Source organism: Colobus angolensis, unplaced genomic scaffold (genome assembly GCF_000951035.1).
Source record: "Colobus angolensis palliatus isolate OR3802 unplaced genomic scaffold, Cang.pa_1.0 Scaffold151, whole genome shotgun sequence".
Taxonomy (NCBI): Eukaryota; Metazoa; Chordata; class Mammalia; order Primates; family Cercopithecidae; genus Colobus; species Colobus angolensis.
Window position 1 is genome coordinate 2,362,100 of NW_012114611.1, and position 11,776 is coordinate 2,373,875.

Here is an 11,776-nt window from a genome sequence, read left to right on the forward strand (position 1 = left end):
GTGTTTTTAGTAGAGACAGGTTTCACCATGTTGGCCAGGCTGGTCTTAAACTCCTGACCTCAGATGATCCACCCGCCTTGGCCTCCCAAAGTGCTTGGATTACAGGTGTAAGCCATTTTGCCCAGCCCCCAAATCTAATTTTTAAAGAGAAGTCAGAAATGTTGGTTTTACATGAAATCTTTGGATTTTGAGATGTTGGTCTACATTTGTTTTTAAAAAAGCACTCTGCAAACTGAGCATGGCATCAGGCTACATCTGGCATCCAGGCCAGCACTTTAGGACTTCTGTTCTATTGCATTGCCCCTTTATTTTCTCCCCAGCACTCGGCACAATTGGTATCTTGTTTATTTATTTACTAGTTTTATTGTCTGTGTTAATCACTGTTATATTTCTAGTGTCTTACACAGTGGCTGGCACAATCAATTCCCAATAAATAAATATTTGATGTTGGATTAGAGGGGGAGTCTGGCTTGGTGCTTTACTTAGAAGCTTTTTATATATTCTCAATATTATTGCATACATGATTTATACATATGAACATGTATGTATGTGTTTATATATGTGTGTATATGTGCATGTAGATATACACCCATCTATATGAGACAAATATTTTCACTCAGTCTCTCTCTTGATTTTAAGTTTATGATGTCTTTTGATACACAAATTATTTTTTAGTAAAAATTGTCAATATTTTCTTTTAGGCTTCTCGGCTTAATGTCTAATAAAGATTTGCAAAACCCTGCTAAGAATATACAAATATTCTATGTTTTCTTCTAATATTTCTGTAGTTTTATTTATTGAACTCTCTAATTCATCTGAAATTGATTGATTGAGACAAAGTCCTACTCGGCCACCCAGGCTGGGAGGTGCGATCTTGGCTCACTGCAATATACGCCTCCTGGGTTCAAGTGATTCTCTGGCCTCAGCCTCCCAAGTAGCTGGGCTGTAGGCATGCACCACGAAGCCCAGCTAATTTTTTTTTTTTGAGACAGAGTCTTGCTCTGTCCCCCAGGCTGGAGTGCAGTGGCCGGATCTCAGCTCACTGCAAGCTCCGCCCCCCGGGTTCACGCCATTCTCCTGCCTCAGCCTCCGGAGTAGCTTGGACTACAGGCGCTCGCCACCCCGCCCGGCTCAGTTTTTGTATTTTTTAGTAGAGACGGGGTTTCACCGTGTTAGCCAGGATGGTCTCAATCTCCTGACCTCGTGATCCGCCCGTCTCGGCCTCCCAAAGTGCTGGGATTACAGGCTTGAGCCACCGCGCCCGGCCGGCAGTGGCTTTTATAAAAATGAAGCTGAGGCCGGGCGCAGTGGCTAACGCCTGTAATCCCAGCACCTTGGGAGGCCGAGGCGGGCAGATCACAAGGTCGGGAGTTCAAGACCAGTCTGACCAACATGAAGAAACCCCACCTCTACTAAAAATACAAAAATTAGCCTGGTGTGGGGGCACAGGCCTGTAATCCTAGCTACTTGGGAGGCTAAGGCACAAGAATTGCTTGAGCCCTGGAGGCAGAGGTTATACTCCTTCGTAAATTAAGAATAAAAAGATGGGGCCAGGCATGGTGGCACATGTCTGTAATCCCAGCTACTTGGGAGGCTGAGGCAGGAGGAACACTTGAACCTGGGAGGTGGAGGTTGCGATGAGCCGAGATCGTGCCATTGCACTCCAGCCTGGGCAACAAGAGCGAAATTCCATCTAAAAAAAATAAAAATAAAAATAAAATAAATAAAAGCCACAGCCCTTTTTCTCCACACATATTCTCCATCAGTTCAAATATTTGGATAACAGGTGGCAGGCGCCTGTTATCCCAGCTACTCGGGAGGCTGAGGCAGGAGAATTGCTTGAACCCGGGAGGCGGAGGTTGCAGTGAGCCGAGATTGTGCCATTGCACTCCAGCCTCGGCAACAGAGCGAGACTCTGTCTCAAAAAACAAAACAAACAAACAAACAAAAAACAGAAAAAAAAGAAAAGGAAAATGAAGCTGAATGTTTTGGAAAAACTCAAAAAAGGTGGGTCATTTAAAAGCTGGGGGCTAGGTGAGGTGGCTCATGCCTGTAATATGTGCTTTGGGGGGCCCAGGCAGAAGTATTGCTTGAGGCCAGGGGCTCGAGACCAACCTGGGCAACAAGTGAGACCCTGTGTCTACAAAAAAATTTTTTTTTAATTGTAGTAAACTTTGAGTTAAAATGGATTGGAGTTAGAAAATCACAATTTTGCAATTATTACAGAAATAACAGATTCACACAAAATCATCAATCGATACTAAAATTAGTGGGTGAAAATTTGATGAAGAATAGGATAGTTGACTGGGTGCAATGGCTCATGCCTGTAATTCTACCACTTAGGGAGGTTGGGGCGGGAGAATCGCTTGAGCTCAGGAATTTGAGAATAGCCTGGGCAACATAGCCCAGGTCTAGTAGACCTTCTACTAGAAATGAAAACAATTGGCTGTGTGTGGTGGTGGGCATCTGTAGTCCCAGCTACTTGGGAGGCTGAGGTTGGAGAATTGCTTAAGTCTGGGAGGTCAAGGCTGCAGTGAGCTGTGATTGTGCCACTGCACTCAAGCCGGAGCAACAGAGTGACACCTTGTCAAAAAAAAAAAAAAAAGAATAGGATACTTACATTTTTCCAAAGAATCTTACCAGAAATTATTGGTTACAAAAGAAGAATGGTAACTTGACAGTGAAGAAAACCAACACCTTAAGTGGTCAAAGTTCACATTACCAGTGATGGGACGAAATGACATCATGAGCCTCCCGATATGATGTACTGAGGACATAATGTCACTTATTCCTGCCAAAGATGTTTAAACTCAATCTAATCGCAAGAAACATCAGAAAAATCCAAATTATGGAATATTCTACACAATGTCTTGCCTATACTATTACAAAAATGTCAATACTAGCCAGGCGTGGTGACTCATGCCTCTAATCCCAGCACTTTGGGAAGCAGAGGTGGGTAGATCACCTGAGGTTGGAGGTTCGAGATCAGCCTGAGCAACATGGAGAAACCCCATCTCTACTAAAAATGCCAAATTAGCTGGGCCAGGTGGCACATGCCTGTAATTCTAGCTACTTGGGAGGCTGAGGCAGGAGAATCGCTTGAACCTGGATGGTGGTGATTGCGGTGAGCCACTGCACTCCAGCCTGGGCAACAAGAGCAAAACTCTGTCTCAAAAAAAAAAAAAAACAAAAAAAGGCAGTATCATGAAACGAAGGTGAAGGAACTATTCCAGATTAAAGGAGACTAAAGAGACATGCTCCCTAAATGCAATGGTTGATCCTTAACTGGACCCTGGAAGGAAAAATTTTGCTCCAAAAGACATTAATGGACAGTCTGGGCAACATAGCGAGACCTCATCTCTTTTATTTTTAATTTTTAAGATGGAGTCTCTGTCACCCAGGCTGGAGTGCAATGGCGTGATCTTGGCTCACGGCAACCTCCATCTGCCAGGTTCAAGCAATCCTCCCACGTCGTCTCCTGAGTAGCTAGCATTAGAGGCACCTGCCACCATGCCTGGCTAATTTTCATATTTTTAGCAGAGACTAGGTTTCACCATGTTGGCCAGGCTGGGACCTCCTCTCTTAAAAAAAAAAAAAAAAAAAAAAAAAGTTGCCCAGTTGTGATGGCTCATGCCTATAATTCCAGCACTTTGGGAGTCTGAGGTGGGAGAATCACTTGAGCCCAGGAGCTCAAGGCTGCAGTAAACCGTGATCACCTCACTGCACTGAAGCCTGGGAGACAGAGTAAGACCTTGTCAAAAAAAAAAAAAAAAAAAAAGGTGGGGTGCAGTGGCTCACGCCTGTAATCCCAGCACTTTGGGAGGCCAAGGTGTGCAGATCACGAGGTCAGGAGATCGAGACCATCCTGGCTAACACAGTGAAACCCCGTCTGTACTAAAAATACAAAAAATTAGCCAGACGTGCTGGCGGGCACCTGTAGTCCCAGCTACTCTGGAGGCTGAGGCAGGAGAATGGCCTGAACTCGGGAGGCAGAGCTTGCAGTGAGTTGAGATCACACCACTGCACTCCAGCCTCGGCGACAGTGAGACACCATCTCAAAAAAAAAACACATTTATGAAACAATTGGCAAAACTGAGAAATGCACTCTAGGTAATTATATAACAGCATTGTATAAGTGCTAAGATTTGCTGAATTTGACACCTATATGGTGAGTTGTTGTTGGGAGATATAAGCTTATTTATTTAAAGGGAAAGAGATATAATATGAGCAACTTATTCTCAACTATCTGAGATAAAGTAGATATTATAGTAGAGACAAAGCAAAAAACAGAGTGGAAAAATTAACAATGAGTTAACTTGGGTAAAGGGTGCAGAGAAATTCTACAAGTCTTACACATTTTCTATAATTTTGAAGTTACATTAGCAAGAAAAGTTTTTAAAAATGGTAGATTGACCTTATTGGCTTTATTTCCTTTTCCTCCCAAATTTGCTAAAATGACATCATCACCATCATAATCACAATAATATTAATCTTCAAGGGCAAAAACAGTGGGCAAGGATATAAGAGCATATGAGATATTTCAGTAGAAATACCTTTTGGAAGATGCAAAGTGGACAGAAGGGTGGCAATTAACCTAACACAGTAAATAATGTTGTTACCTAAGTTTCTGTAGTGGAGAATACATCTAGAATTGAGCTAATTCATCTGAGAGACCCAAAACTTAGAGTGTAATGGGTACCACAGATGGTAGGAGTAGGGAATAGGCGTGAGAACAGGAAGGGAGTCACTGAAACTGTCAGAGCATCTGGCTAAACCAGGCAAACTACCCTGCCCTGAAAATGGAATATAAGATTCCTCTAGAGGACCTGAATCTAGGAGGCCTTGCACCCCTGGACAGGATTCACTGTGAAGGCTGGTAATATGGTTTGGATTTATGTCCCTACCCAAACCTCCTATTGAATTGTAATCTCCAGTGTTGGAGGAGGGACCTGGTGGAAGGTGATTAGATCATGAGGTCGGATTTCCCCCTTGCTATTCTCATGATAGTGAGTGAGTTCTCACAAGATCTAGTTGTTTGAAAGTGTATAGCACCAACCACCCACCCCTTCTCTCTTCTCTTTTTCTCCTACTCCAGCCACGTAGAACATGCCTGCTTCCCCTTCGCCTTCCACCATGATTGTAGGTTTCCTGAGGCTTCCCCTGCCATGCTTCTTGTACAGCCTGTAGAACGGAGACAATTATATCTCTCTCTCTCTCTCCCTTTTTTTTTTTTTTATAATTACTCAGTCTCAGGTAATTCTTTAAAGCAATGTGAGAACCGACTAATATAGCTGGCACAGGTGTAGGACAGAAAATCTGGTGATTAAGTTAAAAAAGTCAGGATTCTCAAAATTAAGACCCTAAATACCTTCTTCTGTCCTAGCCCCAGCATGCTAATAGATAAGCATATAACCAATACCCAGAGAAAGAATAATAAGATTCTTCCCCAGATAAATTATAGAGAGCCAGAGGAAAGCTCTGGAATGAAGCCCATAATGGACAACTCCCTCCATCAGTTTCTAGTTAGCTTTTTTTTGTTTGTTTCTTACTCTTAAATCAGAATGGAAAGCCAAGGATCACTAGTTATCTGAGGAGAGTAATCACTGAGAAAAACAAGATACCAAAATAAACTCATAGGAAAAAGGGCTCAGAGGGAAAAAGAGTCGATGCAAGGAAAAGAACTTCAAATAAAGTATATATTCATGGACAAAAGAGAGAAAATGTAAAAAAGGAAAATCAGAGGACCAAAACTGGTCCTTGGAAATTAAAATATAATAGAATAACCAATATAAAATGTTCTTATCTACTGCATGAAGAAAAAAAAGCAGAAAAAAAAAGTTCTGATATGAAGGTGTGCTGGTTTTCACATATTTCCACAAATCCTTTGATAAACCTCCCCTCAAGAAGTAGAGCTTCTGTTTCCCTCGGGTACGGGCTGGATTTAGTAATTCTCTTCTAACAAATAGAAAAGGTAAAGTGACAGTTACTTCTGAGACTAAGTCATAAAAATGCATTTTGGCTCCCTTCCTTCTTTCTGATCGCTTGCTCTGAAGAAAGTTAAGTGCCATGTAAGAATACTCAAACTGCTTATGGAGAGGCCCATATGGCGAGAAACTGGGGTGTCTTGTCAATACCCACAGAGAAACTGAGGTCACCAGATATCCTGGAAATGGCTCCTTCAGCTCCCACCCAATCTCCAACCCATTATATGGCTACAGCCCCTGCTGACATCCTGTCTGCAACCATGTGAGAGATCCTGAGCCAGAATTATCTAGATATGTTGCTTCTGGATTAACAGAAACTGTAAAATAATATTTGCTGTTATAAACCTGCATATTTTAGGGTAATATGTTATACAGCAATAGCTAATTAACACGAGGTTGCAAGATAAAATTAAGGAAGCCTTCCAAAGAATAAATAGTAATAATAATAATGATGATAAAGAAAATTAAGCCAGACATGGTGGCTCACGCCTGTAATCCCAGCACTTTGGGAGGCCAAAGTGGGCAGATTGCTTGAGCTTAGGAGTTCCAGATCATCCTGGGCAACACAGGGAGACTCCATTTCTACTAAAAGATACAAAAATTAGCCAGGCATCGTAGCCTGCACCTGTAGTCCCAGCTACTCAGGGAGGCTGAGCTGGGAGCATTGCTTGAGCCTGGGAGGTTGAGGCTGCAGTAAGCCGTGATTGTTCTATTGCACTCCAGCCTGGGTGACAGAGCAAGACCCTGTCTCAAAAATAGTAATTAATAATAATAATAATATCAAGATTAATGTTAGAAGATCAATTTGGGAGACTTTATAACTGACAAATGGTAGTTTGAAAAAGAAGAAAGAAAACAATAAATTAAAAATTAAAATAAAATTTCTCAGAAATAGAAAGCATAAATTTCCAGAATGAAAGAGCTCATGGAGTGTTCAAAATGATGAATGAGAAAAGACTTACAATAAATTTCATCATTTTGAAATATCAGAATACTACAGAACAAAAAGAAAATCAAAAGTTTCCAGAGGCTGGGCGAAGTGGCTCACGCCTGTAATCCTAGCACTTTGGGAGGCTGAGGCAAGTGGATTGCTTGATTGCAGGAGTTTGAGACCAGCATGAGCAACATGGCAAGACCCCATCTCTACAAAAAATATAAAAAGTTAGCCAGGTGTGTGCCTGTAGTTCCAGCTACTAAGGAGGCTGAGGTGGGATGATCACTTGAGCACAGGAAGCAGAGATTGAGCACAGTGAGCCAAGATTGTGCCACTGCACTCCAGCATGGGCGACCCTATCTCAGAAAAACAAAAACAAAAACAAAAAAACTTCCAGAAAGAAAGAAATTAGTTACATACAAAGGAATATGTAACTTCCTTTGTCCTCTAGCTTAGAGGACAAAGGACAATAAAAACAGCTTCAAAATTTTCAGAAAATGATTTTCAACCTAGAATTTCCTATCTTGAAAAACTGTCAACCAAGTGTGAGGGTATAGAATAAAGCCATTCTGGACTCATAAATATACCTCCTATGCATTCTTATAAAACTTCCTGGCATATTGCAGGAAACGGAGAGAGTAAGCCAAGAAAAAAAACATGGGATCCAGGAAACAGTGAATACTGCCTTGGAGAGAGGCAAAAGCAAGTCCCAGGACAATAGTTATGCAACAGGATTTGAGAATGAACAGTCTAGACTACAGTAGGATAGGCAGTTTGGGAAAAAATGGAACTGACAGATTGCTGTGTTTTGAGCTAGTCTCGAACTCCTGACCTCAGGTAATCCACCTGCCTTGCCCTCCCAAAGTGCTGGGATTACAGGCGTGAGCCACGGTGCCCGGCCTGAGCCTCAGTTTTCTTACTGATAAAAAGGGAACAGTAATACCTACCTCACAGGAATGTTAGAGTACTAAATGAAATTAAGCATGTAGTGTGCTTAGTACAGTGCCTAGTATACTGCATAATAAGTAGTTGTTTATTATAAAGTGCCGGAGCCAACAAAAACATGGATTAATTAGAAACTGGCAAGTTGAAGTCCATATTTTGAGAGAGTAACTGGAGGGTGTAAAATTGGGGTGGAGGGGAAGTGAGCACGGAGTAGGGGTGGCATATTTGATGTTCAATCTTCCCTCTAACCTTACATTCCACGGGTTTGGCCAAGCCTCCTGCCTCTGATTTTCTGCCACCAGAACGAGAAAACTTAGATAGCAGATGATATCAGGATACTTCTCTATTATCCCACAGAGGGCTCTGGTATTTATAAAGTAAAATCTTCCACTTTGTCTAGCCTATAAAGAAATGATGCCCAGGCCTCTTTGGATCAGTATTAAGTCTTGTTCAACAGTGCTTAAGTAGCTAACTGGGTAGGACAACTGGTCGGCTGTATACTCAGTTTTTTCATGGTGAGGGAATTCTATCTAGTAGGAGGAGGTAGGATTGGAGCAGCCAGGAGAGACTTAGTCTTGGCCTGGAAAAGGGGAAATTTGTAGGTTTCCCAAAGAGTTTGTTTTTCTGAAAGAGGGTAGAGAAGAGCTCCTCTTTATTTGGAGATAAAAACAGTCCCATGGCATAATGCTGGGACCCAGGTGGGGTAGGAAGGGGAAGAATTGGTATAAGGATATTAAGGAGTCTCTAAGGTCCATCGGGGTACCCTTTGTACAAATCTTACCTGGAAGCTGGATAGTAAAACAGAACTTCTTTGATGGAATTGCAGAGGACAGAGAGTGACCAATGGAGGCCTATGTAAGATCGTTCTTTACAATCTTATTATTTTTTTTTCATACAGAGTCTTGCTGTGTCACCCAAGCTGGAGTGCAATGGCACGATCTCGGCTCACAGCAACCTCTGCCTCCCTGGTTCCAGTGATTCTCCTGCCTCAGCCTCCCGAGTAGTTGGGATTACAGGCGCATGCCACTACGCCCGGCTAATTTTTGTATTTTTAGTAGAGACGGGGTTTCACTATGTTGGTTAGGCTGCTCTTGAACTCCTGACCTCATGATCTGCCCGCCTCAGCCTCTCAAAGTGCTGGGATTACAGGCGTCAGCCACTGTGCCCGGCCCACAATCTTAACTTTGTGCTTTTATACTTTCCCAGTCCCTTTTCCCCCACCCCAATACAACTTTTGCTTCAGCACGCACCTAAACTTAATTTCCTTCACATGTGTCCTCCATTCTACCTGGAATACTCTTCTCCTTCATATCTGTGCTTTTAAACAATTCATCTTTTTTTTTTTTTTTTGAGATGGAGTCTGGCTCTGTTGCCAGGCTGAAGTGCAGTGGTGCAATTTCAGCTCACTGCAACCTCCGCCTCCCGGGTTCAAGCGATTCTCCTGCCTCAGCCTCCCAGGTAGCTGGGATTACAGGCGTGTGCCACCATGCCCAGCTAATTTTTTTTTGTATTTTTAGTAGAGACGGGGTTTCATCATGTTGGCCAGGATGGTCTTGATCTCTTGACTTCATGATCTGCCCGCTTCAGCCTCTCAAAGTGCTGGGATTACAGGCGTGAGCCGCTGCGCCTGGCAACAATTCATCTTTTAAGATGAAATCAATTGTTATATCTCCTGTAAAGCCTCCCCTAGCTTCCTGTTTTATAGTTATTCAAACTTACTTATTCATCCATTCACCCTACAAGTATTTATGAAACCTCTATTATGTGTGAGGCATGGCTAGGCATTTTGAATCTAATATAGATCTGCTCACTGCTTACTAAAAATTCAATGGCTCTCTATAAAGTTAAAATGCTTAGCATGGCTAACAGCATCTTCAATTATCTGGCCCCTTCCTAGTTTTCAATGTCTGCCTCCCAGCACCTCTCCACTTTACCCTTTATCTGTACCCACAAACTTGGAATTCACTTAATATGGTTCTCTCTTAGGCCTCTGCACCTCTCCACTTTACCCTTTATCTGTACCCACAAACTTGGAATTCACTTAATATGGTTCTCTCTTAGGTCTCTGCTCCTTCGTCTGTGCTATATCCCCTTCCTTGTAGTGAACTCCAATTATCCTTTAACACCGGGTTCTGGAAGCATTTCCTGTGTGAAGTCTTCTCTGAAGGATTCCCCTATCCTCCACCACCTGTTCTTATTCCAAATCTAATAGTATCAGGTACTTCCTTCTTAGTGGCTCTAGAACATTCCATATTTAATGTAATCATACAACATATTGCAATTTTTGTTTGCATACTTATCTTTCTCATCAGATAGTCACTTTATAGCAGAGGTCTTAACCCTAGTCACCAACATAATCCCTGGAACATAAAGCCTGGTGCTTAACAAATGTTGGTTAAATGAGCAAATGAATGACTAAGAATATACTTATTTGGTTGAACAAATTATGTGTCTTTTTTTTTTTTTGAGATGGTTTCACTCTGTTGCCCAGGTTGGAGTACAGTGGTGTGATTATGGCTCACTTCATCCTTGACCTCCTGGGCTCAAGTGATTCTCCTACTTCAGCCTCCCAAGTAGCTAGGACCACAGGCATGCACTGCCACACCCAGCTAATTTGTGTAACTTTTCATAGAGATGTGGTCTCACTATGTTACCCAGGCTGGTCTCGAACTCCTGGACTCAAGCAATCCTTAGCCTCCCAAAGTGCTGGGATTGCATGTGAGCCACCACACCTGGCCCAAATTGTGTGTCTTAATAAAGATATTAAATGACAGGAGAGCAAATCTGAAAGGATATTGTCCCTATTCCACAATTTTTTTTTTTTTTTTGAGACAGAGCCTCGCTCTGTCACCCAGGTTGGAGGGCAATGGCACGACCTCAGCTCACTGCAACCTCCGCCTCCTGGGTTCAAGCAGTTCTGCTGCCTCAGCCTCCCAAGTAGCTAGGACCACAGGCATGCACTGCCACACCCAGCTAATTTGTGTAACTTTTCATAGAGATGTGGTCTCACTATGTTACCCAGGCTGGTCTCGAACTCCTGGACTCAAGCAATCCTTAGCCTCCCAAAGTGCTGGGATTGCATGTGAGCCACCACACCTGGCCCAAATTGTGTGTCTTAATAAAGATATTAAATGACAGGAGAGCAAATCTGAAAGGATATTGTCCCTATTCCACAATTTTTTTTTTTTTTTTGAGACAGAGCCTCGCTCTGTCACCCAGGTTGGAGGGCAATGGCACGACCTCAGCTCACTGCAACCTCCGCCTCCTGGGTTCAAGCAGTTCTGCTGCCTCAGCCTCCTGAGTAGCTGGGATTACAGGCACGTGCCACCATGCCCAGCTAATTTTTGTATTTTTAGTAGAGACGGGGTTTCACTATGTTGGTTAGGCTGCTCTTGAACTCCTGACCTCATGATCTGCCCGCCTCAGCCTCTCAAAGTGCTGGGATTACAGGTGTGAGCCACCACGCCTGGCCCTATTCCACAATTTTAACTAGGGTAACTGTTGTTCTTGGAGGATAAATCTCTAACCCCAGGTAGGAAAATAAATAGCTAGGAAGTGGCTATGAAGCATCTAGGAAAAGAAGTGGCCCTTCTAACACTCTACCCTATATTCCCCTTACTTGTGTCTTCAGTTGCGTTCCTTTTCTTGTTCCGAAAGGAATTTTGATATCCCAATAGATACAAGTTGAAGAAGGCCATCTCAGATCCTCCCTGGCCTCCTCTGGAATGTCCAGGTTGGGGCACTGGACTCTGTGTCTGGTAACCATGGTAATGTTCTAAGAATTACCACAACTGACACTCCCTTTGTCTAATGAGGCACAGGATTTATAGGTTTACAGTGGAGCTGGAGTGGGAGTGGGCTAAATAACTTCAGGAAAATGGAGAAATCAATTGTCAGTACACCTTTTTTTTTT

At 42.8% G+C, this 11,776-nt stretch overlaps 1 protein-coding gene across 1 annotated transcript in view; it reads right to left on the bottom strand.

Moving 5' to 3' along the window:
* The window catches only part of LOC105507649, a 34,249-nt gene extending 22,648 nt beyond the window's left edge, over positions 1-11,601 (bottom strand). The window contains exon 1 of the mRNA XM_011936236.1: positions 11,483-11,601. Within this exon, the coding sequence (XP_011791626.1) occupies positions 11,483-11,561 (79 nt within the window). The 5' untranslated portion in view covers positions 11,562-11,601. The remainder of the gene's footprint in view (positions 1-11,482) is intronic.
* Positions 11,602-11,776: the final 175 nt, after the last annotated feature.